General features: G+C 43.2%; 1 protein-coding gene across 1 annotated transcript in view; it reads right to left on the bottom strand.

The window, feature by feature from the left end:
- The window catches only part of EML1 (EMAP like 1), a 116773-nt gene extending 91919 nt beyond the window's left edge, over positions 1–24854 (bottom strand). Inside the window, exon 1 of the mRNA XM_085225616.1 lies at positions 24509–24854. Within this exon, the coding sequence (XP_085081742.1) occupies positions 24509–24536 (28 nt within the window). The 5' untranslated portion in view covers positions 24537–24854. The remainder of the gene's footprint in view (positions 1–24508) is intronic.
- Positions 24855–25342: the final 488 nt, after the last annotated feature.

Genomic DNA, 25342 nt, shown 5'->3' with positions numbered 1-25342 from the left:
TCTGTGTTAGAGGGGAATTACGACTCTCTTACAAACAAAATGCACTGCTTGGTTTGCGCTGCTTGCTTACTGTAACTCAGACTGAAGCAGAGGTCCAGTCTGGCAGGCAGTTTTGGGTTCGGGAAAAACCTGAAGTTACTCAGCTGTGCTTTCCTCACAAGCAGTCGCTATGGCAATGGAAAAATATTGTGAGGTATAGGAATGATGGGAATATGACTCAGAGAGCACAGAACATTCGAAAACATAACTCTCAGCAGGCACAGAATAGGCTTTTCAAAAATAGCCACAAACAGAGGATGACCGTTTGGTACAGCTGTGTTTTGGGGGGAGCATAAAGGGGTCACTGTGCTGTGCAGCTCTGCCCCCTGCACAATCAGGGAAGCAGCAGCAGAGGAAGCTGAGGCTCTGCACTGCGCTTCTGCTCCCTTCCCAGTGAGACAGAGCTGGGCAGACACAGTCAGGTCAGCGTGGTCTTCTGCTTCCCTTCCACTGGAAAAGGCTTCTCCATCCCACTGTGAGGACAGTGAGGCTGAATCCTGTATGGATGCTTACTTCTCAACTCCCACAAAGCTGGGATTTGGGCCAGATGCAGACAGGAGCCTCAACACAGGAGAAAGCATGTTGCTCCCTGCAGAGCATCATCCCAGCATCTGCCCAGCGAATGCACACCTGCAGCCTGGCTAGCCCAGTGCTAGTGGGATTGAAGTGACACAGTGGGCATTTATAAGATAGTTTGTCCTCAGCAGAATTGTATTTCCAGTTTTGCTACTTAGTCACTGGAAGATTGAATATATATATATGTATATATCTTCATTAGCTGCAGGATTAAGAATTATACATGGTTTTTTTCCTTGTGTAAATAAATTCTACCTCCTGCAGCTAATGATGATTGCATGGTCTCTCTTATTGCCAGCTGTTCTCTGAATCCTTTGTGCTTTTGGCCCCAGTAGTACTCCGAAGTAGTTAGCTCTACAGATCAATTATGAGTTATGTAAAAGCTTTTCTTTTAATCACATTGATGTTCTTTTACCTCACTTAACTTCTCTGAGAAGTGCCAGGCTAACCTTCTCTTTTTTTCTTTTTTTTTTCCACATTCCTCTCAAGCTTCCCCTTCTGTCTACCCAAATTGCTCCACCTTTTACATCCTGAAGGAAGTGAGAACTGCCTGTTCTGTGGATTTGGGGACCTATTGAGTTTGGATGCTGTCCTCCAAACTTTCCTTCCAACCTGCAAGCTGCCACTTCCTTATGAGAAATGCAGACCGTGGACTCTTTGATCCTGCATCCCTGAGCTTTGCTGTGAGGTACAACAAAGCCCTGAGGCATCAACATGGTGATTCCCTTAAATACATTGGCCATCAGCATTGTTGCTCAGCAACATGAAGCTGTATATCACTGCTGGCTTCATTAAACTTTAAAAATATTTTCCCTTGCCAACTCAAATAAATAATTATGACGATGATTTCAGTGTATATTTAGCGTGTCCGGTGGAATTCCAGTAAGTAGGTAAAACAGTCTTTATATATCTAGAATTAAGAAGAAATAACTAATACCATCTGTAAAATAAAATGCATAAGTGAAAAAAATATCTCCACATATACAGCAATGTATAAATCATTCAAAGAAGCTGTAACACATTAATGTCAAAACCCTGTAATTATCTCCTGCTGAATACACTGTACCTTTTTTTTTTTTTGCAAATATCATTAAATCTTATTGCATAATTTCCTGTTAGAAAAAAACACAACAATCAATCCTTCAACTTTATTATACATATATTTGCTAATATAGCCAATTGAACACATTAAGTATGCATTAATGGTAAAGTACAGATTTCGACATACATATTTTTCTGCCGGAGTAATGTTGCCTGGGGTTATTATAAGGGAATGGGTTGTAAAATTCAAGTGTACTTTTTATCGTCTAGCTGATGGATTGCTTGTTATTCACCTCTAGCATGAGTCTCCACTATAATAAATTGCCGCAATCCTTATCTGCAGATTCTTTTCTATTATCTGTGTGAAGTCCTGGTTTTATCTAATTGGTGACATTACCAGAACATTTTTCTGCAAACACAGGAGCCAAATGCAATTGCTGCGTTAATCTCTAAGAGGCACATTTCAATGTGTTTCTCTGAGCAGAAGCGAGAGAACCTGAGCTAGGAAGCTCTGGAGATCTCCCACCTAAGTGGCTGCCAAAATAAACATGAGAGGAGATAGAGGGATTAATCCTGTAATCCTGACTTAAGCAAAACTCCTGCTATCTTCAGTGAGATTCGCACTGAGGAACAGCTGTGGAAATTGGCCTGAACAAAGTAGAACTGCAAAAGGTCAAGTCCTGCCCCTGCGTATGCACGAGTGAATCCTTAAAACTCGAAGGGTGACACCCTGGGCCCAGGATAATCAGCACATAAATTCCCACCCAGCAGGACCGTGCCAAGACATCACTCAGAATAAACACTAGGCATGTCTGCACCCCATGGGGAAAATGTTTCTATCCAAGATTCACTGAGAGGCAAGAGAACAAACACAAACTGAAACTAACATTTAGAAATAAAATGTGCATTTTATTTAAAAGCGTCATCCATTTTAACAAATCCTAGCAGCACTTGAAACATTTATATTCCCTGAACTCAGTGTTATTGCCCGTGTTTTCCAGCTGGAAGAGAAAATCCACATGCATAGGTGAGTAATTTTCCACAGCCCACACAGCGAGTGATGAGTATCATGGGGACAAATTAATCTCGGGTATAAATCCATAAAGATTAATGGAGCTCTAACGGAGATTAATTTGGCCCATCATCTCTAAGGATGGCAAAACCAATTAGGCCATGTCATTAATCTTCCGGTTAGCTCAGGGTTGTTTCTTAGGCAATTCTGTGAAAAACGGCAAGAGAACAGAATTGACTGAAAGAGCCCCTAAAACAGGAGAATTGGCTATTACTTGGCAATGGGAGCCTGAAATAGCAACTGCAGCTCTGATGTGACCATTGGCCTCCTCCCTCTGGATCCCATCCCAACAGGAACGTGCCTTATTGGAATCATTTGTTTGAGGACTGAACAGACAGTTACCCTAGATTTCAGTCATCCATTGGTTTTGTGTCTTTGGTAAGGGTGAGGCTTTCATGAAACTGATTTGGAGTCAAATGTATTTACTATGGCCCTGTAATAATAATTTTCCTGGTCCTTGGAAAATATGAAATGATTAATGATTCATAGATCAAGCAGCACTTGAAAGACTCATAAACTTTAAAATTCCCTAGTTTGACCAGACTAAATGTGAACTATCTCATTAGAAATAATTATTAACTACTGCAACATGAAAGAGTAAAAACTGGTTAACAGAGAATGATCTTTCCTCAATTTGGCTCCGAAATTTTGTTTTAAAGAACAATTAATAAGACAGAAAGTTTTCTGTTAAAAAGTAATGACCAGATATAACAAATGCATACAAAGCAAGATGCACTGAACAAAACTATGGCTTCCAGAGCACTGTTAGTGGAATTTATAGAAAATGAACATCTGTGATATTGGTAACGTCCAGTCTGGGGGCAGTGAATTGGGGAATTTGTGCCCTACAATCATGTGCATTACCTAATAGGCATGATAAAATTGTTCCACTGTGGTTTTGAAAGTAAATCTTGGCAACAGTGGGATCATTAAAACCTGACTGCATAGAAGGCTGTGTTCAAAAGGGAATGCGTAGCAGATTTTTCAGTTATTGGGAGAGAAAGTATTCTAGCTGTAGCAGAGGTCTTCCCATCCATAGTTCTGCCTGAATCAGAGTTTCATGGCCAAGATTTTGTAGTATCAGTGAAATAACTTAAGTCCTGGAAGAGGGTGTTCTTTGATGAATTAACCCTTCTCTCCTCATTTTAATGATGGAGGAGTTGAAGGCAGGTGGCTCATGTAAGATGACAGTGTGGCCCCATTCACTAGGGGGGACGTAGATGTGCACCCCTGGACAGGAGCCCAGACCCAAACATCGCAGTGCAGGGCTTTCCAGCTTGCACTCCCAAGCTGGCTGAGCCCTATTAGTAACTTAATGAAACACTGTTGGATTAAACTACTAACAAAAGATGCTAAAAAGTGACATGAAGCAAGTATCAGACTGTAGTGTATGTAAGAAACTTGAATTCTAAGTGTCACTTGTGTGCAAAAGATGCAGTAGGATGGGAAGGTTTGTGAGATAGTTCTGGGACAGCAGCAGAAATACAATAGTGATACTTATACATACAAGTACTCATCAGCCTAGAAACTGTGATGTGGATTTCATCAGCCAAAAATAGTAAATAAATGTACCAGGGAGTGTTCCTACATGGCATTATCTGTGTTTTAGAAGGACAACGAAAACAACAGGAAATGTGGTTAAGAAAAAGCAGTCAAGTTAGGCCCACTATATATAAAAAGATAAAAGAAAGTCAGTTTTAGTATCTTACTTTGGCACATGGATCTAAGGAAATATTCTGAGAAATGCTCCAACACAAGACTGTTTCCAGGCTATAATACAAAAACGTTTCTCACTGCTCATTTCTGACAACCATACTCAGCCATTAGAGAAAAAATGATAAAAAATTATGCTTCCCTTAGCAATTTCCTGTTATACTGAACACTATAATTTCCAGGCAAAAAAAAGAAAATTCTGATCCCTTCTGAATATAGAAAACTTTATTTCAGCTACCTTAATATGAGTTTTCCTTGTAAACAATAGATCAGGCTTATCACTACTTATTTGGGCAAATGGGTGGTGCTGTACTGAATAGCCTCATAAAAATACCTGACATTCAAATCCAAGTCAATCCCCACCAACACTTACAATAGCCTCTCTAGTTCATATAACTTCATTGTCCTACTTAAAATATGCATTTCAGAAATAATTTATGAGGGAAGACGTGAATTTATAGTAACTGCTGCTCTACAAGTTCAGTTGCCCTAAAGCTGCAGGAACCTGGGGAACAACAGCAAGAAAAGCAGTGCTGGTGAAGCTCAGGCATTGTTCTGCCCGTGATACTTCAGCTGTTCACTGATCATCTGATTGTTAAAGGGGCTGCTGATTTCATCAGCAATCAGCTCTAGCTGTGTGCTTTAAAACCAGCTTAACAGGCATCCTGTAATGCACATAGCCATGGACAATATCATCTAGTTCGGATACATTTGATGCTATTCAGAGGTTTGCTGAGTACTTTTTACTAGACTGCAAACACCATAATGGATGTATTTATTCAGTGTGTTTTATACTTGGTGCACTTTTAGCACTGCATATGGGAGAGGTTAGCTCACTTCACTGGAGGCTTGTCCTACACTCAGATTCTATGCAAGTACATGTTTTCACAGTCACTTTCACATACACATTTTACTTCACATTTATACCAAATTAGGAACAAATCAGCTCCTCACTTTGTTCATTGTAAGAAGTGGGAGCTCCAACTTTGGTGCGGTTTGCCATTTTCAGAGGTTCCAACCCACCAACCTGCTGTCATCCTACAATGCCCAGTGGCACCCTGGAGGATGGTACAGGTCCAAAGCATTGGCATAGCTGTGCCCTGCATCTCCCCATCACAGCAACACTTCCAGCCCTGTGTTACAGGGAAGAGGTGCAGCAGCGCATGCCTGAGGAGACACCTCTTGCAAAAACAGAATATATATCCCAGCAAGCCAAGTTGACAAAATCCCTTCATTCTGAGCACAGAGCTGTCAACAGGGTAAATACAAAGGTGAGAAAGACCTTAAGGTCTGAAGTACAACTCCCACAGTCAGTGTCCAAGAGCATGAGCAGCTGGTTAATCTGATTTTAGAAGACAGAAAAACATTTGAGGATGACACGGGGGGAGGAGCGGGTGGCAGGGGGGAAGTGAAGATCAATATGCAGTAAAAGTCAGAGAAGAGTGCAGCACCCACAGGACTCAATGCCAGTACCAAAACACACGCAGGATGATCCCAGAGAGACTGCTCCCTTCACAGCTTTTGGTATCCACCCAGGGCCATGTCCCCACTTCTCAAGTGTCTGGCACACTGGGGGTTCCCTTCCCACACATGCTGGGCAACTGAGATTCCAGCAGTATGATTAAAAGTAATAGCCATCTGTTCTGAATCAAAAGGAGCCCATGAGGATGGGTTTGTTCCTCATTCAATCTATTAGACACCATGGGCAACACACGGACCAAGAGCATTTCAAACTCAATTTCTATAATGGAGAAAATATCCACTGTTCAACAAGCACTGGCATTCAGCCTCCTAGTTGGATACTTTCAGATGGTATCAGAGATCTCACTGTACTTCTATCTTTCTACTAGCTCCTGGATGTCTCCCACAACCCTACACTTGGCTTGCACCACAATTCCGTGACAGCTATCCTCCATCTTCACCCTGTACCATGAGAGCGAAGAACACATTTGCAAAGCTCCTTCTGACCAAAGCAGCCAGCTCCAACTGCATCTTACCTAACTGGGCTGTCAGTCCCATTTAACAAGTTGTGCAATGTATGACACAGCGACAGGGCTGTCAGAGGAACTTTTTGTACCTGTTTTTGCTCTGCAAAGTCTAGGCTCGAAACACGGATGATTCAGATGATATTATTTGCTGCTGTGATACCAATTGCCAAGCTGAGGCAGCTTTCTGAATGGCTGCTGAAGGCATTTGGCAGCGCACAGGAAGAACCAAAGACACTTCCCAGGACCACACTGTGGACACCAAAGCCGACACCAAAGCCAACACCATGTGCAAGCAGCAGCCCTGGGCACTGCTAGGAGAGGAAATCTGGGGTTTCTGGGGAAGTCTGTGTAGAAATGAAATGCATTCTTCTATTTAAAATCTGTTTTTGTTTTTGGAGCACGCACCAAGCTGTGTAATGCAGCAGAAAGACAATACAGCTATTTAATCTGTATGGATTAATGTCGGCTAGAGCTCCAATCCTGGATTTTCTTGGCTAGATCTCTAGATTTCTTTTATTGGCTGATGAGTAACATAAAAAGAAGGCCTGAAAGCCTCCTACTTGGGAAAATTAAGTAAATTGAAAATCAGGCATTTGATTACATATCTTGTTTTTCTCCTTACTGAAGGAAAGTAGTTATTTATAATCTCAAGCTGGTAAGCAACAAATCCCTTCTTATTAAAGTAAGTTAAACCATTAATGGCATTACAGTTGATTTAGTTGTGTTTTTGTGTTACTGCCACCTGTCTGCATTTCAGATTGCACTGAAGCAAAAGGAAAGCCATTTTTCTGTTCTAAATTCGCACTAAAACAATCATTGTGAATGCATTATACCTAAAAGAAACAAGTCAATGAGTTCAGATCTCAGTATTAAGTCAGAAAGATTTTTTTCTTGCCACAGGTATATTTAAAGTAGGACAATACAGAAACAGATGTTATCCTACAATATCACACCCAGACCACAGAAAACATCATTACTGTAACCCTATCTACTTACTGCTTAACACCAAGGCACCATCACACTTAAGGAAAATTAATTACTCTGTAGATGGAGGTAAGATCCCAGCTGTTATAAAACACAAGGTAATCCTCATGTCACTGCAGTGTGGAGTAATGAAAGAAATGAGCAACCTGCACAGAAGTCTGGTGCTCCGCTGTGCTCTGCCGGGGCCGGTTCCTCAGGGATGGACTTCATGTTCCGCAGAGGGGGTCCTGGGGGACTGTGGTTGGGACCCAGAGGGCTCTGCATGGGAGGCAGCTGGTGCCTTATCTTCGTTTTATTTATGTGAAGGTTACAATGGCAGCAGACAGCGATGCATAGACACTAAATTAATTAAGCTGTTTTTAAGCCACGGCATTAAGGTGATGTCATAAGAACCCGCTTAGGACGGCAAGGTCACTGGAGAGGGATAGTGCATACCCAGTAATAAAACAATCTGTGGTTTGAAGGGCTTGTGTTGGATCTGCCAAACCGCTTGTACCACAAAATGGACACCACCTGGAGGAGTACTTTTTCTATCTACTGAACTATCCAGCAACATGCACAATTTAAACAGGAGAAGACCTGATAAATCTGATTCAGCTGTGAGAAGCATATTACTTATGCTCAGGGACATATAAATAGATACCTAAGAACTAGATATAGAACTGTAGAATTATTAAGGTTGGAAAAGACCACTAAGATCATCTAGTCCAACCCCAACCCATCTCCACCATGACTACGTCCCTCAATGCCACATCTCCATAGTTCTTGAACACCTCCCTGAGCAGCCTGTACCAATACCTCACCATTCTTTCTAAGAATAGTTTTTTCCTTATACCTAACCTGAACTTCCCCTGGTGCAACTTAAGTCCATTACCTCTCATCCTATCACTGTTACTTGGGAGAATAGGCCGACCTCCATCTCCCTACAACCTCCTTTCAGTATAATACCTTCCCTGAGACTCCTCCTCTCCAGACTAAACAATTCCAGTTTAGTTATATCTTTGGGAACACAAAGAACTGGGATAATATCTTGTTGCAAGATAATATAGCTAATTTAATTTAGTCCAAACTGAGCTTCTGTTTTCATAGAAGCAGGTTCAGACAGAAACTTGTTGGAGGAAAATCTGTTCGGCTTTCACTTTAGATTGACTTGGGGTGCTGTGCTGTCATTTTGCATTGATAATGTGATCGGGTTGTGCAACTCAGCATGGGATTTCTTCTCTATTTCCTAAGTAACTGGTTTTGCAGAAATCAATAACAGCAACAACTGTTTTTTATATCCTTCAGAGCTGTACAAAATATCTATTCTTGGGTGGATCTAGCAGAAGAAATAAAGCATATGGTAATGTCATGCAAACTCTTAATAATACTATTGCTTCATTGTGAAATATTTTTACTAGGAAATGTTGTGCATTTGAACTGCAGCCACAATCTTCTCATAAAGAAGCCTTTTCTGCAGCTCGTACAAAGTAAGGACAAGCTGTGTGTTCAGCATTAATGGAATCAGCTTCAGTGAGTAATGCTTTGTGTATCTGAAGGCTGTGATCTCGTAAATGTGGTAAAAGGATGGCAGTGTTGGTTTTTCTAAGCAGCCGGTTCCACATGAGGTGAATTTGAGCATTTGAGCGGGATGGGAAGCGCTCAGAAAGGAGTTTTTGTTCCGAGTCTCCAGCCTCTGACAGCCAGTGAGATCGTCCCAGCCATCCACTTATTGGCATCGGCATCAGTGAGGCTGTGTGTGAGCAGTGCCTAGGAGTATAAGATAAGGTCACACAAGGAGACTTAAATCAACTTAAAATGACCACAGTGGAACCCCACCACTGTCTCCCATAAAGAAATGCTTCAGGCAGCTGGAGACATAGATGGGGATCAATTTGTCACCAGGAGCTTTGCAGCAACAGCAATTTATCCCTGTCTGCAGTACCCACACAAACAACTGAGGAGAAACAATTCTATTCCCTGCATGGCAGCCTATTGCCCCTGGTAGCTTTCACTTGTAATTGCGGCAAGAATAACACCCCGAGGGCTTTATGCTGATCTGCTGGATTTGAGCGTCGTCTCTCAATTTACAACCTCTGTGTCCCCACCACAAGATGAGCGCACACTGCTGGGATCCCATAGAAGCTTACAGAACAAGCTTAGTCCTGCGTATATTTTACCACCAATTTCACACAAGGATTTTAATGTCAGATCTGTTTGGTATTCATGCAAAACCGAAAGGCGGCTGGAAGGGCTCAGCTCCACACTTTGTTCCACGGAGCAGATTTTGTGCGATCTGTGTGTGACCGAGCGGTGTTAGGGGCAATGAGCTGCACCAGGCCTGGTCCCAGGCAGCATGTGCTGGAGAGTGGCTGCTCTCAGAACTGTTACGTCTTGCAGTATCTCGGCATTTCCGAGTGCCTGGAGCTGTGCTTCAGTGGTGCGTAAAAGCACTTTTCATTCAAGGTGAATAGTCATCAAAGTGATAGAGAAAATTGTTAAGCGTTGTTACTGGAGCCTTCCTTGCTTTTCTTATATAACTGTTAATGCAGTGCTGTCTCAAATCATGTAGGGTTTACAGCCCATTACTTCCAAACACTGATGATAATGATAAAAACAAATATCGTGTTACCTATTGGTTTCCATCACTGGACTGAATTATTGGATTAAGTTGTGAACCCTAACGCTGAAGGCAGATTTTGCCCAGAGCAGTAACTGGAGTATCAGAAGATGCAATATTTGTTCCTATGGAGGAGATGGAGAGAATCACAGGGGCACAGGTACAGCAGCACCACAGGGGGTGGGCACCTCCATCCATCCTACTTTCACCCCCCTAAGGACATATGCTAGAGAATGAACTACCATACGTATGTATATGTGGGCACCCTTGCCCAGCCAAGACAAGGGCACGTGGAGCAACCCCAGCATCGCCCCTTTTGGATATTTCAGGGGCTTATATGTAGTGCTTCACACATGCTTCTCGGGGTAAAAGCCAAAAGAAACTAGAAACAGCCAGTTATGCTCTCAGTGGTTCATTTGCTGGTGTGGAGTGCCCATAAGGGCCTCTATCTCAACAGTCTGTTCTCTGGTTCAGTATCATCTATACCAGCCTGTGTACGTCTCTCCAGCCTTACTCAGTCTGTTCTCCTATGGGTTATAGCTTCCTTAGCTAAACGTATTAGGGCACTCTATCTCCTTTCGTAGCAGCAAGACTCAAGCATAACTTCTTCCTGCTCTAGAAATTTTATGAGTAAATCACAGTTATTAATTCCCTTGGCACCAGGACTAGAAACACCTTCCATAGCTCCCAATAGGATCTCACGTTAGATATTTTTCCCCTTTAGAAGAAGGACTCAGTGGTAACTAATAGAATAAAAATGGTTTTAATTTTTGTGGTTAAGGGTCATTTTGGAAAGTCTTTAGGGTTTGCTCGAATGACTGAGGAATGATAATGAAGTCCTTTGGGTACAGAATGCATGGCTAGTCTCCTCAGTTCAGACAAGCCACGTAGCCAGATTCTTTGCCTTTTTTTGTTTCTTTGTAGCAAAACAGTATTTTATTGATATACTCATAAATATTATTTGGCAGCCTCCTTTCTTTCCTCTGCAGACACAGTCTGTATTATGAAATGCCCTTGCCTCTGACAAGGCTTGTGATTTCTGTAGCAGATCTGCACACAATACTGAGCACGCTTATTGGAGCAAAACAGGAGACGCCAGTCTATTTGTTTTCTCATTTATAAAAGTTTCCCCAAACACTTTACTTTCCAACAGAACATTCACAAACCATACTGTACATGCTCAGACTGCACACAACTCATTAACATGGCAACATCAGGGAACTTTTGATGTATCCATGTTTTCCCTCATGAGTCGGACACACACATTTCCAAGCTTTCAGCGAAAAGCTGCTGGCTCCCAGCAGCCAAAAATCACAGCAAGGCTATGTGCTGCAGCTCCCTCTGAATGAGTAAGCAGCTGAAAATAATCTCTCTTGCATTTTCTTTGGCAGCCAGAGTTACAGAGAGTATTTATCCCTCCTTCTATATTTTCTGTGACCAACTAGTTCAAGATCACAGCTAGCATAACTGGAACACAGACCTTAGTTTTTAAGCTGTTGCTGGCTTCATCTCAGATGGAACAACTTTGAGACATCACTGAGTTCACTCACGAGATACTCTGCTCTCTTCTCCACAGCACTGGATTCTACATCAAGTGTTTCTCTTATGTAATCTGACCCTATCTCTCTTCTGCTCCTAATGCTCCTTACTATCAGCCAAGGCATTAATCTCCAGCCTGTGTCTTAAATACATTCCCGGAGAGGCAGTGGAAGTAGGTATCAATCCTGTTTTTCAGTTCAATCACTACATGCCATAAAGATTACATTTCTGCCAGACACAACAAGACTAAGACACACTCATTAGTTGAAGCATGTTTGGATCAAAGAATTTAGAAGAAAAATAATACATGAGAACTTGAGGTTTTAGGAATGAGAACTTAACACAGTAAATCCAAGCTAAGCTCACTGAAATCCAGGAAAAATTTTGAACGTGTAATGAGGCAGACTCATGGTGAATGTTTTCAGACAGGATAGCAAATAGCTCAGTGCATCGAGCAAGTGGTGATTTCTGCTCCTGGCAGTGGGAGACAGCACTGTTGGGGCTTGCAAGGTGGACACTTGGGGTCTGTAAGAAGCACTCTGAGATTGATTTCCACATGCCTGAGCAGCAGGCTGCCCTCCGGAGTGCATTAAGGTGAAAGGATATACACTAGGGAATAAAAAAGAAAAAAAAAAAAACAACTCAGTTGCCAGCGACTCAAATAGCAACTCAAATAGGAAAGAACAAAACTAGAAAATGTCCATGCATTGGACCATTAAACCTAAACTGTTAAATGCTGCTCAATGGGCCCCTAATAGACAGGTAACTATTTCTCAGGTCCCCAACATGAACTCTCTAAGCCCCAATTTCTGAATCTTGTGTGACAATTTACAGTAAATGAAAAATGTCTGATTCCTGGCACTTTTTGCAGTAGTTCTTCACAAAGATGATAGCGATTGGGTGCATTATTATGCAGTTGTTAAGCCAATAAGCAAACTTCATAGGCACCATTATTTTCTCCCTTTCCAGAATGAATAAATAAATAAACAAATAAACCTATAGCAGCCCTATAACAGCAAATTGTTTTTTCCAGCTATCAAGAACAGAGAGCACACAGGGCAGAAGCACTGATGTCAACCATGCAGGCACGCTGAGAAGGGCTGGAGCCTGGCAGAGGACCAAGCCTCTCCTCTGCATGGACACACAGCACTGCTGGGGAAAAGGGAAGATGCTGAGGGGGCGGCAACAATTTCTGCACTGCTTCCTCAGTGCTGCTCTACTGGTCTTCTTACAAGACCCCAGCACAGAGCCCACTCCAGCAGTAGTGTGACTAGCTCCTATCTTTTAGACAAAGCAGTGTAGGATGCAGTTTTCTGCAGCATAGCAGAGGCAGCTGCTAGTTATACTAGGCTCCTGATTCTTTTTAACAGAAAGAAGGAGGCAGGCGACCAAACCATACCTGCAAGTGGCAATAGGATGCTGGAAAGTAGCCCTTAGCCGCTCTGTCCCCTTATATCATGAAAGTTCAGGGACCCACTGCAAGAGGATTTGGGTCCTCTCAGGCTGTGGTAGGATAAACACAACCACAATCTCTATTCCGCCAGCATCCAGGCATCTGTGGGCACACACAAGTAGAAAGTTGGGCATGTGGGTCTTGAACTGGCCAGTATATAGGGAACCCAGTGCTTATGAGGTTTGAGACTCAGATACCCAAACCTCTGCTCCCTCTGGGAATCACGATCCCTTTGGGCTTTAGCAGCCCTTATTTCACTTACAAACAAGGACCTCAGGCTGAATTCCAGCCAAGAATCGAGGTCCAGGCTGTGGCTGGGGCTAGCTGGGCTAGACTGTTGCTGAATGACACAATCTCAAAAATAGGTCTTTCCCCTTCACTGTGCATATTTTATATCAAAACCAGGTCTCAAATAAATAAAAATAATAATAAAAGAAAGGATTGGATTCATTAGCTATTAATACTATTCATTGTTAGTATTTCTACAATAACATCTGCATGCATGAATCTTCAGATACCAACGAGAATGTATCCTTCCTTCACATACCTTACAAGTTAATTGACATGCAGTGTGGCTTGTCAAGGGATGGCAAACAAAAGAGCTGGGAGGAAGAGGATTTACTCAGAATAAGCCGATAGCTACAAATGATTCTGAATCATATTGGAATTAAGTGCCTTAGTGCTATTAATGCCACTGGCACTGCTGCTAGCCCTGACACTGGTGAGGCGCTTATTGTAAGAGTCTCTTGATTTCTCAGTGGTTAATTTTCTATATCTTTTCTTTTTCTTATTTGTTCTTCAGAGCCCATCAGAGCAAAAAGCTGATGTCTGAAAGGATCTAATTGTGGCTATGGTTAGGTTATGACAGGCAGGAGGTGGACGAACAAAGGAGGAACGGAACAGAAAATATATCTTGTAATGAGACTGATCCACTAAGATTTGCTAATTATAATAAATATGAGATCGTACAGAAGCTTCTAATGAGCTTATATGAAGCATTTCAAAAGCGCACTGTCAGGCTAAACACTGTGTTTAAATATATAAATTTCCTTAATAATTCTAGATTAGAGCAGAATGAAACCTGGATACCCAATTAAATCCTCACCCTTTGTATTAGGTTCTGATCTGTATTTCACACAAGTCAACAAAACCAGAAAGGATTTTACTCTGCTCCTTCTTGGCTGCAGCACACCGTCATCCTAGGAAGGAGGACGGGGCATGGATGCTCTGTGAAAGCTGGAAATGCAGCTGTAACAACACAGCAGGGACACATTGCACCCTTGTCTGCTTTGTCCAACCTTTGGGATCCTGGGATTGTATCTTTGGGGCTTGTGCAAAGGCATCTCACTGGACGCATCTCTGGTGTTTGCATACAAGTATCTCAGCAGAATGTCAGGGATGCAGCTCCAACAGAACCAGTTCAGGGGCCTCGCACTGCCCTGGATTGTACCATATACCTTCATCCACAGCTTCATTTTCTTGTTTTAGCACATGACTTAAATGTTTCCATGTTTAGATTACAGGCCATTCAAAGCTAAGTTTAAATCCAGAGCAGTGGCTACACTGAGTTTAACTGAAACTGAAGGAAAGAGCTTGTGGAAAATTCTCCACAAAGAAGTTTTGTAAATAGTGGTTTGATACTATGGTGATCAGTCCTTAGAAGCACCAACTCCATTTTTCTCTCTACTCAATTCCTTGGTTTTCCTCCAACGCACAGATTTTAGTTGGCCTACACAGCAGTGCCAATTGTGCATGTTTATGCATTAGCAACTGCCAATGAAGACATACAGAGCAGCGGTGCTGGATCTACTTCCATCTGAGCTTCTGCTAGGAAGTGTGGGAGGGGGCAGAATGCCTTTACCTCTGGGAGCACTGTGGTTTCAGTAAATCACAAAGCACGATCCAAATCTGAGAAGGGTGAGAGTGCAATGAGGGGAGAAGCAAGAAATCTGTTCATATATTTCTGAATGGCAATATACGTATAAACACATGCTGGAGATCACGTCCTCTGCTGTTCATCTTCTCTCTCTCAGTGCATCCTGCAGCTCACCTTCCCAGCAGGCTGAGCCCTGGAGAAGCCCCACTGCTGCCTGCTGTAAGAGGAGCTGGAACAGGGCTGTGTGTGATAGGGTACCTGATCCCAAAAGCCATGGGCTTCTAGCCATGGTCACCAAGAGTCTCTTCTAATAGGTGCAGCCTTGCTCTAGTATTTGAAGCATCCAAGTGTATCCATTGCCACTCACAAAAAAGACATAGATGTTAATTTAGTGGCTTGCTGCATTTGCTATCTAGCAAACTCTGCTATCCAGAGTGGAAAGATCTTCAGCTTCTTTTATAATGAGGAAGCAGAGAAAATAAATTCTTCAGAATAACCCGCAATGACTCCAACAGAAACAAGAAGCAACACTTAAAGGAATTACTGTCTCCACATATCATTGTCGGGGGGAGGACAAACACAATGCTCTAGAAGCTTTGAAAACATCGCAGACTACTTAGGGAATTTACCACACAAACAAAAATGTTTGAATATTTACTTTTTGTTAGCCATGCATTTCCCAAATGAACAAGAATTCGTCTCTGAATCAACTCGAGTGAATGCAGGAAAGAACAGAGGCCATTGTTTTGCCCCCCTTCCCAGAGTGATGCAATATCTCTTAAAACCAGCAGGGGGGAAAAATAACATGGAATGCAATAAGGACAAAAGTTCATTCTGATTTCCTCAGTTTCCAAGCCTGCTGGAAATCTGTGTTTGCTGTACACTGCATTCTCACGGCTCCGCAGATTGAGTGATGGACTTTTTTTTTTTTCTGTTCACCTCTCTTTCTAATCTCTTCTGTAAGCAGTGCAGCTGTAGCTGTACTTCTGAATCCGTGTTTAAAAGGGGTGAAAATAAGTCTTGATGAGATTGTCCTGCCCTATTACCTTAAGTAGTATGCCTCAAATGAACCCTGCTAAAGGCTGTAATTCCCTTCAGAGACATGAGTAAGTGGCTTATATTTCACTGTTGTGGTTTGGGTCATCACCAGATACTTAGTAGAATTGTCTTTATTGCAAAAGAATTACAGAAACCAGTTTATATTAAAAATGTGAAAATAGAAGAAGATATTTTCCTCAAAAAAGCACCAAGAAATTTCTCTTGATTTCTTCTTCAAGCAGAAAATGACCTTTGCATACCTACTTCATGAACGTGTGGTCACAAAAAACTTTGCTCCTATAAATTCTAATGACTGGTATCCCTACCCCGTATCTGGATAAAAACAAAGATGCTTTCCAAGATTTGCTACTGGGTGGGGCAAGGAAGGCAGCAGCAGATGTTCAGGGATGGAAGGACCACAAGGAAGGGCCAGAGAGACCTCAGTCTGAGTGTCCCTAATGAGCAACACACCTCAGCAGGGACACTATATATTTAGGACCTCTTGAGAACTGCAAGTGCAGCTGAAGGCAGAAAATTTTGGGGCACTATTATCTGGCCAAGCTAATATATAAGAACAAAAGATGGCCCTAATTCTTTGGAAACCAACAGCAGTGTCCATACAGGCACAGGGTAGGCCCCTGGTAGCATCTGCCTAAAGTACTACTCAGGTAGCTCTCAGTGCCCATAATTCCTGGGCACTGTTTCATTGCACGACACATTTTGGGAGGTAAAAACACAAAGGAATTTCACTTCTGGAGATGTGTAATATCAACACTGAATTTTTGTTGTATTTCCACCAAGAATACATAACGTTTCAGGAAGTACCAGGAAGAAATGAGTTTTCCTATTCCCAGTCCTCTCAGCTGTGCAGTAAATGGGATTTCTAGATCTCATTGTGCCCACAGCAGTCAATGGGTAACTCACAAAATGAAGGTCCACAGAAGAAATCTCTCCTCCCCATCTAAACTTAGCATAAAATACAGGGAAGGCAGCCAAGCTTCACCAGTATTCAGAGAATTTAGAGAAGAAAATTGTCTAGGAAATATCTCAGTTCTCCTAAGTGGCTTTTGGAAAATGATGGAAGCATATGTAAGAATTAGCAGTTAGCCTCCAGCTCCAAGCAGAGGACTGTCAACCCAGCTCAGAGAAGAATTATCCATCCTGACAACTTTTCATGCCATCTTTATACCGGACCAACATACAGAAATTGATGGACATGAAAATCTCAGCAGTTAAACATGGAGACAAGATCTAGACTTCAGCTGAAGCAAGGAGCAACTGCTCTAAGAGGAACAAGACCAAGTCTGTAGAGGGGTAGCAGGCACACATTTGCCCCCCACCCTGTTGCAAAGCTCTGCAGTGAGTAGTAGCAAGAGAATCTAGTCTCCATTTTCTGGCTCCCTGCTTCAAACAACACCAAAAGCCAGTCAGGTTCGTTCCTGAGAAAACACACACTCTGAATCACAAAAAAAAAAAAAAAAAAAAGCCATCTGCTTGGATGGCTTGGGCTGCTCTGGGGTGGACCTTCAGATCAACTCATTAATTTGTTCTGTTGCTTCCAGTTCTCCTCTGTCCCTGCATAAGGCTTAATTCCACAAGTCAGATCATCAATTGAGCAATTGCCTCAGAACAAGGAAATCTTTAAAGATTCGGCACTTACCTAGAGCAGCCCAGCTGCTGAACTTCATTAGGGAAAGGAATCGAACAATAATCACGCACTCAACTCTGAGACACATTTTTGAGTGAGGAAGTAAAACTAACATATGAAAACTGGCTATTTCTGAGCTTACATCTACCCCTTGGACAAAACGAGATGTTTCGCTTCAAGGGACCTGAGCAATGAGGCTCTCATAACAGGGGGACTCATCACACCTTAACCAAAAAGTGTCAGTCACATTCCAGTGGTAGTATCCTTACTGAGTACATGGGAGAAACCATCAGAGTGAGCAGGAAGTAGTAGAGAAAAAAGACTGCTGTTCAGCTACTTTATGTGCAGGGAGGTACACCAAAAGTCTAAAGAAACCAAGTAATTGAAGAGAGGAGTTTGCTGAGAAAACAATTCCTCTTCTAGTGAAAAGCTGAGAGCAGATTGAATCCTTTCCCTAGATTTTTTCAATTTTTTCATTAAATGACTCCAAACAAAATGTGTTTGGTGCCTAAAAAGGCAGTTTTTGTTAGAGAAATACTATTCTCTGGCTTACACGTGCAAGCACTGTGTGCCTCAGCCTGCCATACCTGTTCCAGACATTGCACATTCTCTGACTCTTTCCCATATGATGCTTCTCCCTGTGACTTAGATGTTTAAAAAACAGAACAAAATATCTATCAAGCAAAAAAAAAAAAAAACAACAAACCCTACTCCAGTGACAGAAGACACCCCATTTGTTGCTGAATGGGTGAGAATGGATGACGCATAGAAATCTGCTGACCCTCAATAGCTCATGACCCAAGAAAACTGACTTCAGAAAAAAAGATTATAACAAAACTTAAGGCTCATGAGAAACATCAAAGGGTTGGCAGCACTACAATGAATCATACATTTTAGGTGAAATTTCCCAATGAAATTGCTTCAATTTCATCAATGTACTGTCTGTTTTTAAACATCTATGCCTAAATATACCACTTGGAATTTATGATAGATGCAGGAAATAATCATTTCCTTCTCAAAACCCTTTCCAGATGGGACCCATATGCCTGCAGCAGAAACACATTGCAATCTCATGCCTACGTCAGATGTGTGTGAAAAGGGCAGCTGACTCTTGTAGCAAGAGGACTGACTTGGTTATGAGGAACAGGAGATGCAGAAAATGACAGGGTTGGTGTCCCAGGGACAAGCTGCTTATGCCACAGTCTCTGGTGTGTGAGGAGATCGCTACAGTTAATAAAGCACCAAGTTACTACTATCACAAATTGAGAAAGTATATTTATTACTACAGATCTAGTTATGAGGTGATAGAAGTTTTTATATTACGACTAATCCGTTCCCAGAAAGCTGTTTATTGTAAGATCACAGCTTCACCTGTTGGAGATACTGAAGGATGAAATTCCAGGACAATCAAGGACAATTTCAGGCTAGATCAGTTTGAAAAGAATTACCAGGAGCTGGATTCCATCTACCTCTCACCACAGAGTTCCTCTGGAAGGGACAGACATTGTCCCACAGAGCAGCTACAGAAGCCAAGATTTTCTCAAGTGGTCACAGCAGAACCTTCCTCATCTCCTGGTACTGGACCAGGGACCATGGGCATGATTTACAGACATGCCTAGCTCTCACAGCTGCAAATGAGGACTGAATATATGCAGTATTATGCTGTGGCTCAGCATCTTGAGTTACGGACACACATCAGACAGAGCTAGTTTAGGTTTAATCTTGCTAAGCCTCAGTGCCTCATATATAAACTCTGAATAATACCACACACATGGTGATGACTTATGCTAAGTCATATTTGGGAATGTTTCAGTGGGAGAAGTATGAAACATCGAGTGAGCTGGAATGAGGTACAAATACAAATAGATCTCCCTCAGCAATCATGCTGGGACAAAGCATGAGTAATGCAGAGCTCTTCCTACACAGCACAGGAGTCCAGAACTCCTGCAAGGAAATGAACCTGGGCTCCATCAGCAGGTCCCCAACCAGTGCCTGGCAAGCATCGGGAGCCCATTCTTCTCTCCCAGCATTTCTCTCCCATTTCACAAAAGCAAGGAATCTGGGGGATCTCATCATTCTTTTAGATAAGTTTCAGCTGAAGGATTTAAAGGAATCCTGAATTCTGCTAATTTAACTGTGGGAACAATCAGTGGGTAGTGAGAGAACTGACCATAGACAGCAAAGAAAGAAATGACAAGGGACAGAGGTGACTAAAGAGGTTAATGAGAGGCTAGGAACTCACTGAGTCAGAACAGGGGTAAAGCGGCATTTCATTTAGAGCCCAAGTTGCAAAAGGAGGGAAATGTGTCCCACCCTCTAAATTAATGCCCATGAAACAGCTCTGCAGCAAGGGAGGGTCCCAGACAGCAAGAAGCGTTAAAGGAAGTTATGGCTCCTAAATACCAATGGCTTAGCACAGACAATGCTGCAAATGTTGTGGGACATGGTGGGGAGGTAGAGAAAAACATATCCTTTGGTTTTTACATGTCTTCATTTCCTGTAAATGTCACAGACTAGGACTGTTGAGAAACAATGTACAGCCTCCTTCTTCAGCACCACCCTCCTCAGAAAACAGATGGGAAGGGATAAGAAAACCTCACTTGCTCTTCCAGATATTATTTCAATACACTTCCACAAACCTAGACTTCTGAAAATAGTGTTAATGTCTCTGTTAGCTGCAATACCTTCTGCCTGGTGTCCAAAAACACACAGCACACATGCTGTGGAGACCTCACCCACCACATTTAAATAAGGATGCATGAGGAGCCGTGCTGCATAGTTCTGTACAGCTGTGTGCAGTGCTGGAGCTGAGCCAAGCCCACATTGAGAGCAAGCCTGGCTGCAGCAGAGAGCAGACTGCTCTTCTCTTTGGTTTTGACAACAAAGAGTCAGATCTGTGGACTGTGTCACTTCACAGAAGTGAAATGGAGCTGCTGTCAGCCCTTTGACCCCCTCCTTTTCACAGTACATCAGAATTACTGCACTGGCTTGGGAGTCCTCAGGTTGCTCCCAAACAAAAAAGCACTTTTTCTTTCCATCTCTTTCCCCGACAAAAGATCTGAGAATACATATAAGGAACTGCAGCTGGGTCACTGCAGCCTCACTGCTTTGAAATCAGAGAGTTTGCACATCGCCAGCCCAGCTCGGCAGGGAGCAGCTGCATGCAGGGATTGGGCTTCAGTAGGCCATGAGACAGGGGATGCTGCCCAAGTGGGATAACTCCTGACCAATCCTTGTTGCATTTTATATTTGGGATCATAGGGCTGTCTCAAAATGCCTCACTTGCAGAGAGCAATTCCCAGAGGCTGTGCAGGGATAGAGCAGTGCAGGCGCACTGCTGAGCTCAGCAAGCTCACCATGACACTGCAGAACGGGCCTGAGGCTCAGGAAACCTACGTTCCTGCAGGGCTTAGGGATATCCCAATTCTGCAAACAGCAATTTTAGCAAATTGGCTTCAGTCTCTCTCAAAGGCATGTTTGAAACATGTAATTTTAGCTTTGAAAGGAAGTATTTAGCTAAAGAGTCAGGAACACGCTTCAGTTGAAAGGTCTTATTTCCTCCTCTATTGACACAAAGCCAGCAAAAGTTTAGGAGGAATATGAAGGGAATTCAGTCAGATTTTCATACCACCTCCCACAGAACAACCTGACTCAATTCTGCTTCTTTGCTTTTCTGCCCTGTTTTGGGGTATAACAGAGAAAGTATGTACGTGAGAGATTCCTGGTAACCTAAGAGCTACCCCCTCTCCAGCAACACTCTTCATCTCTCAGGGCTGAATACCTCGTGCTTCTGGAGCAGCGATGTTATCCACAAAAATTCAGCCACACCACTTAGAACCAGCCTGTGGCTGACACAGCCTAGAGGGGCAAATAGAGGAAGAGGCACTTTAAGAACCTTTGTGTGACTTCAGAGGTTTTTCTGAAGTCAAAAGGATCGTGTTAAGAACCAGAACCTTCGTGACTCATATATTCCTAATCAAAATGCTGGGTGCATGAAAAGCTCTTCAGTCACACAGAGACCGAGCTGCGGCTCCTTACAAGAGGGAAATAATGCACATGAGGGGAAGCACTTAAATAATTGATGTTCTTTTATCTGTGTGTAGGAATGGCAGAAAAATCTATGTACCTAGTGCTAATGGACGGCATCAGAATGTCAATAATCAGTAGTGAGATAGAAATAGGAGTGCCATTGTCCTGAGGTGGCTGATGTTTCCTTTTGTTTTATCTACCCATATTACAACAGGAAACTGATAGTGTAAGTTTTAGGTTTCTGCTCACCAATAGATCACTCTGATAGTAACACTCACAAATGCCTTTTTTGGTAGGAATTCAGTCCAAAATGACTCACTTGCTTACATTTAACCTGAAATCTGACAGCTAGGATTTTATGTCTCCTGTGCTACATTCAGAAGATGAAACAAAACTTTGTTTTAATCAGAGGTTCAGTTTCCATTCCAAATCAGTGCTGCAATCAAACATAAACCAGGGATTGAAAACCCCACTGCCTTTACCCTGAAAACTGCATAACCACTCACGGTATAGAAGTGGGGAATTCCTACAGAGTAAAGCTTCTTGTTGAATAATTATCGGTATGTATATTGAGACATTCGTATTCAGCTATTTAATTCAAAGATTTTGAAAGATTTTAATTCAAAGATTGTATTGAGAGTTCCCTCAGACAGCAACCCAGAGGGAACAATTAGACAGCTGTTCTTACTACATTCCTGTGTAGGCTGACAGCACTGTAAAAATCCTGGCATGTATTTACTGTAACTACAACCTCCAGTTCTCGAGGCTGTTTGTTAGGCATACACTTTGCAGAGGGGCTGGCAAGGCAGTCTGTAGACTTGACACTAATACCGTGCTTTGGCTAAACTTATTTATAGTTGCATGCATGCATATGCACACTCACTTGCATGTGGCTGTCCAGGTTGTTGTAAAGAGGCCTTGAGATCCCAACCACATTGCAGTGCTCATGACGTTTGCCACTACAGGAGCTCCTTGCAGCTGTGCTGCCTGGCCAAATTCAGAAATAAAGGTTTTAGAAGTACACCACCAGTTTTACTGTGATCATTAGATTCAGCAAAGTGGTGTTTCCGTATGGCTGAATGCTAACATTATTTTAGAAAGTTTTATGCTGATTTTCTTGCAACACTTTTTTATGGATTTCCTACTGCCAAAGTTTTAAACTCTGAAATGGCTTGTAAAGGAGAGATGACTGCAAAGGGAATTTCTTGATTTCAGAATACGTGGATGGGAAGAGCCAGTTGCCAGGAGTTAGACTCACAAACCTTGCAGAATCATAGAACCATAGAATCATTAGGGTTGGAAAGCACCACTAAGATCACCTACTCCACCCCAAACCCATTCCACCATGCCCACTAGCCATGTCCTTCAGCGCCGCATCTACATAGATCTTGAACACCTCGAGGAATGTGACTGCCACACCTCCCTGGGCAGCCTATGCCAGTGCATTACCACTCATTATCCAAGCTTAATCTCCCCTGGGGCAACTTCAGGTTATCACCTCTGCTCCTAAGGAACAAGAAGGGCCACCAGCCTGCCTCTAGCACTGAATGAGCCATGGGGCTAGGAGGATGCCTGGGAGAAAGGAGAAACAAACCAAATCTTTCCCCTACTGTGTCAGGACCCTTCTGAGCTGCATCCACATTGCACATCCCTGCTGGCAGCAAGATGCTCTTGCACCTACTAGCACTTTCCTGAAGGCAACATCCTGGGCCCTCATTGGCAAAGGTAACTGAGACATCCAGCACACTGCATGCTTTGTGCGCTCAATATCAGTTTCATCATTAATATCAGATGCCAAATATTGTCACTGTCATCCTGAAATATCCCACCCACAGCTCAATGTGCTCCACAAGCAAATAGGCTAGGCCCTAATTCAGAGCTAGCTGTACCAAAGAAAGGAAGCCTTGCTGGTGCACACAGCAGCCCCTTGAGAAGATGAGCAAGGAAAACCCATCCTCCTCCCTCTTGCCTTTAGACAGTGGCAGGAGCTGTGTGAGGACATAGGAGATTGTGCATGGCGCAGCTCACTCTGCAGTGCATACATAATTTATGCTTTTCCAGTTGCGTATTTCTGGACTTGGGACTGTTTGTGCAAAATGGAAGCTAAGATCAAAGAAAACCAACACCACTGCCACAGCCACCTTCTGTGTTTAAGCCACCTAATTTCTGACACACGGCCTCCACAAGTAAAGTGAAGCACCAGCACTGTGCAATACGCATGTATATAAATGTATACAACATACATGAAAAGATAAACATTTTCCATGGCACAAGAACAAAAAAGAAAACAAAAGGTATTTCCAACAGCCCATGTCTCTATTATTAAGCTGCCTTGGCAGAGCACAGCTCTAGCATTATGACAAGAGTTTCCTGCCGTGCCGGCAGCACAGTGAGTGTTTACAAGACATCCCAAAGTTAAAAAAAAAAAAAAAACAGCTGAGAAGCCTACTTTGTTCCAACCTGCTCTCACTCAGAGAATTTTGACGTGTACAACCCCAGGTACAGTAACAGACAGGCAGAACACGCCAGGCCCTTATTTTGAAACCAAGGCACACTTCTATTTTCCCTCAGCACACACAGACCACTTCCATTTATCTACCCTTGCCGCGGCCGTGCCGTTGGTGCGGGTTTATCAACGTGTCCCCACGACACGTCCTGCAGGACCTGTCCCCAGATGCTCCCATGTGGGCCAGAGGTGGCTTGCACCCACACCGTCACCTGAGGGTGGCATTTGGACCAGCAGCCCTCACCACTCTGCCCATCCTCTTCCTCACCCCGTGCCTTTTGGCAGTGCCTGAGCCCCGCACCAGGGCTTCTCCTTGCCCGGCAGCAAAGGGCTGGCGTGGGGCTCTGCAACCCGAGACCACGAGCCAGCCGGCGGGACGCTGCAGTAAATATAAATCTGGCTCTTACCCACGGGCAGTCCCTCGCAGTCAGACATCGTGCGAGAAGCTCTCCTCGCCGGGGGCTTGGGAAAACACGGCGAGCAAACAGCAGCGCGGGTCCTTCTCCTGGAGGAGGCGGGGGTGGAAAATATCTCACGATTTACAGCCACCCGGCTCTTTCACGGTATGGCTACCCACCCAGAGAGCTGCAGCAACAGTCCCGTCTCTGCCTTCTCATTATGGGATGTAAAGATAAGAATGTGCTTTTGTGCCAAAAGAGTGTGCTATTGGTGGATAAATTTGTTGTCATCCCTCCCCTTCACGGAGTTTCCTCTTTAATGTCACAGAGGCACATTACCCGGGCTGAAAGGCCATGGAATATTTATGAAACAGCTTTTAAGAGCTGAGCCGCAGATCCGTGCCGGAGGACAGGACTGAGGCTGTGCGGGAGCAGCGCTGCAGGCACAGCCTCGGGTCGGAGCTGGGACACGGCAGGGCTGGAGTAGCACAGCTGGATATGGGGCCAGGAATAAACCTGCCTGGTTTATACTGCAGAGTCTGGGAAACGGCACTCGTGACACTGCTGTCCCACAGCGTGCATTTTGCAGCGGCAATGCTCTGAGGGCAGATTGTCCTGTTACTTTTCGTGACCACTGCTCACTTAAAACACACAGCTTAAATGAAGCATTTCATGGCTTCCTTTAAAGCTTGACTTCTTAATCTTCAGGAATGTTTCCACGGGATTTGCTCTATATAAAATTCCTAGATCTTTCAGCCATGTCCAGTCAGCAGTGAGGATCCATGCAGACTACGTCCTATGTTACTTAATGTTGGTGAGTGGGGTGCAGAGCTGGAAGTCAAG

This window comes from Meleagris gallopavo, chromosome 5 (genome assembly GCF_905368555.1).
Source record: "Meleagris gallopavo chromosome 5, MGAL_WU_HG_1.1, whole genome shotgun sequence".
In the NCBI taxonomy this organism is placed as follows: Eukaryota; Metazoa; Chordata; class Aves; order Galliformes; family Phasianidae; genus Meleagris; species Meleagris gallopavo.
Note: the sequence above shows the minus strand (reverse complement) of the source record. Positions and strands in the feature narration are given on the sequence as shown.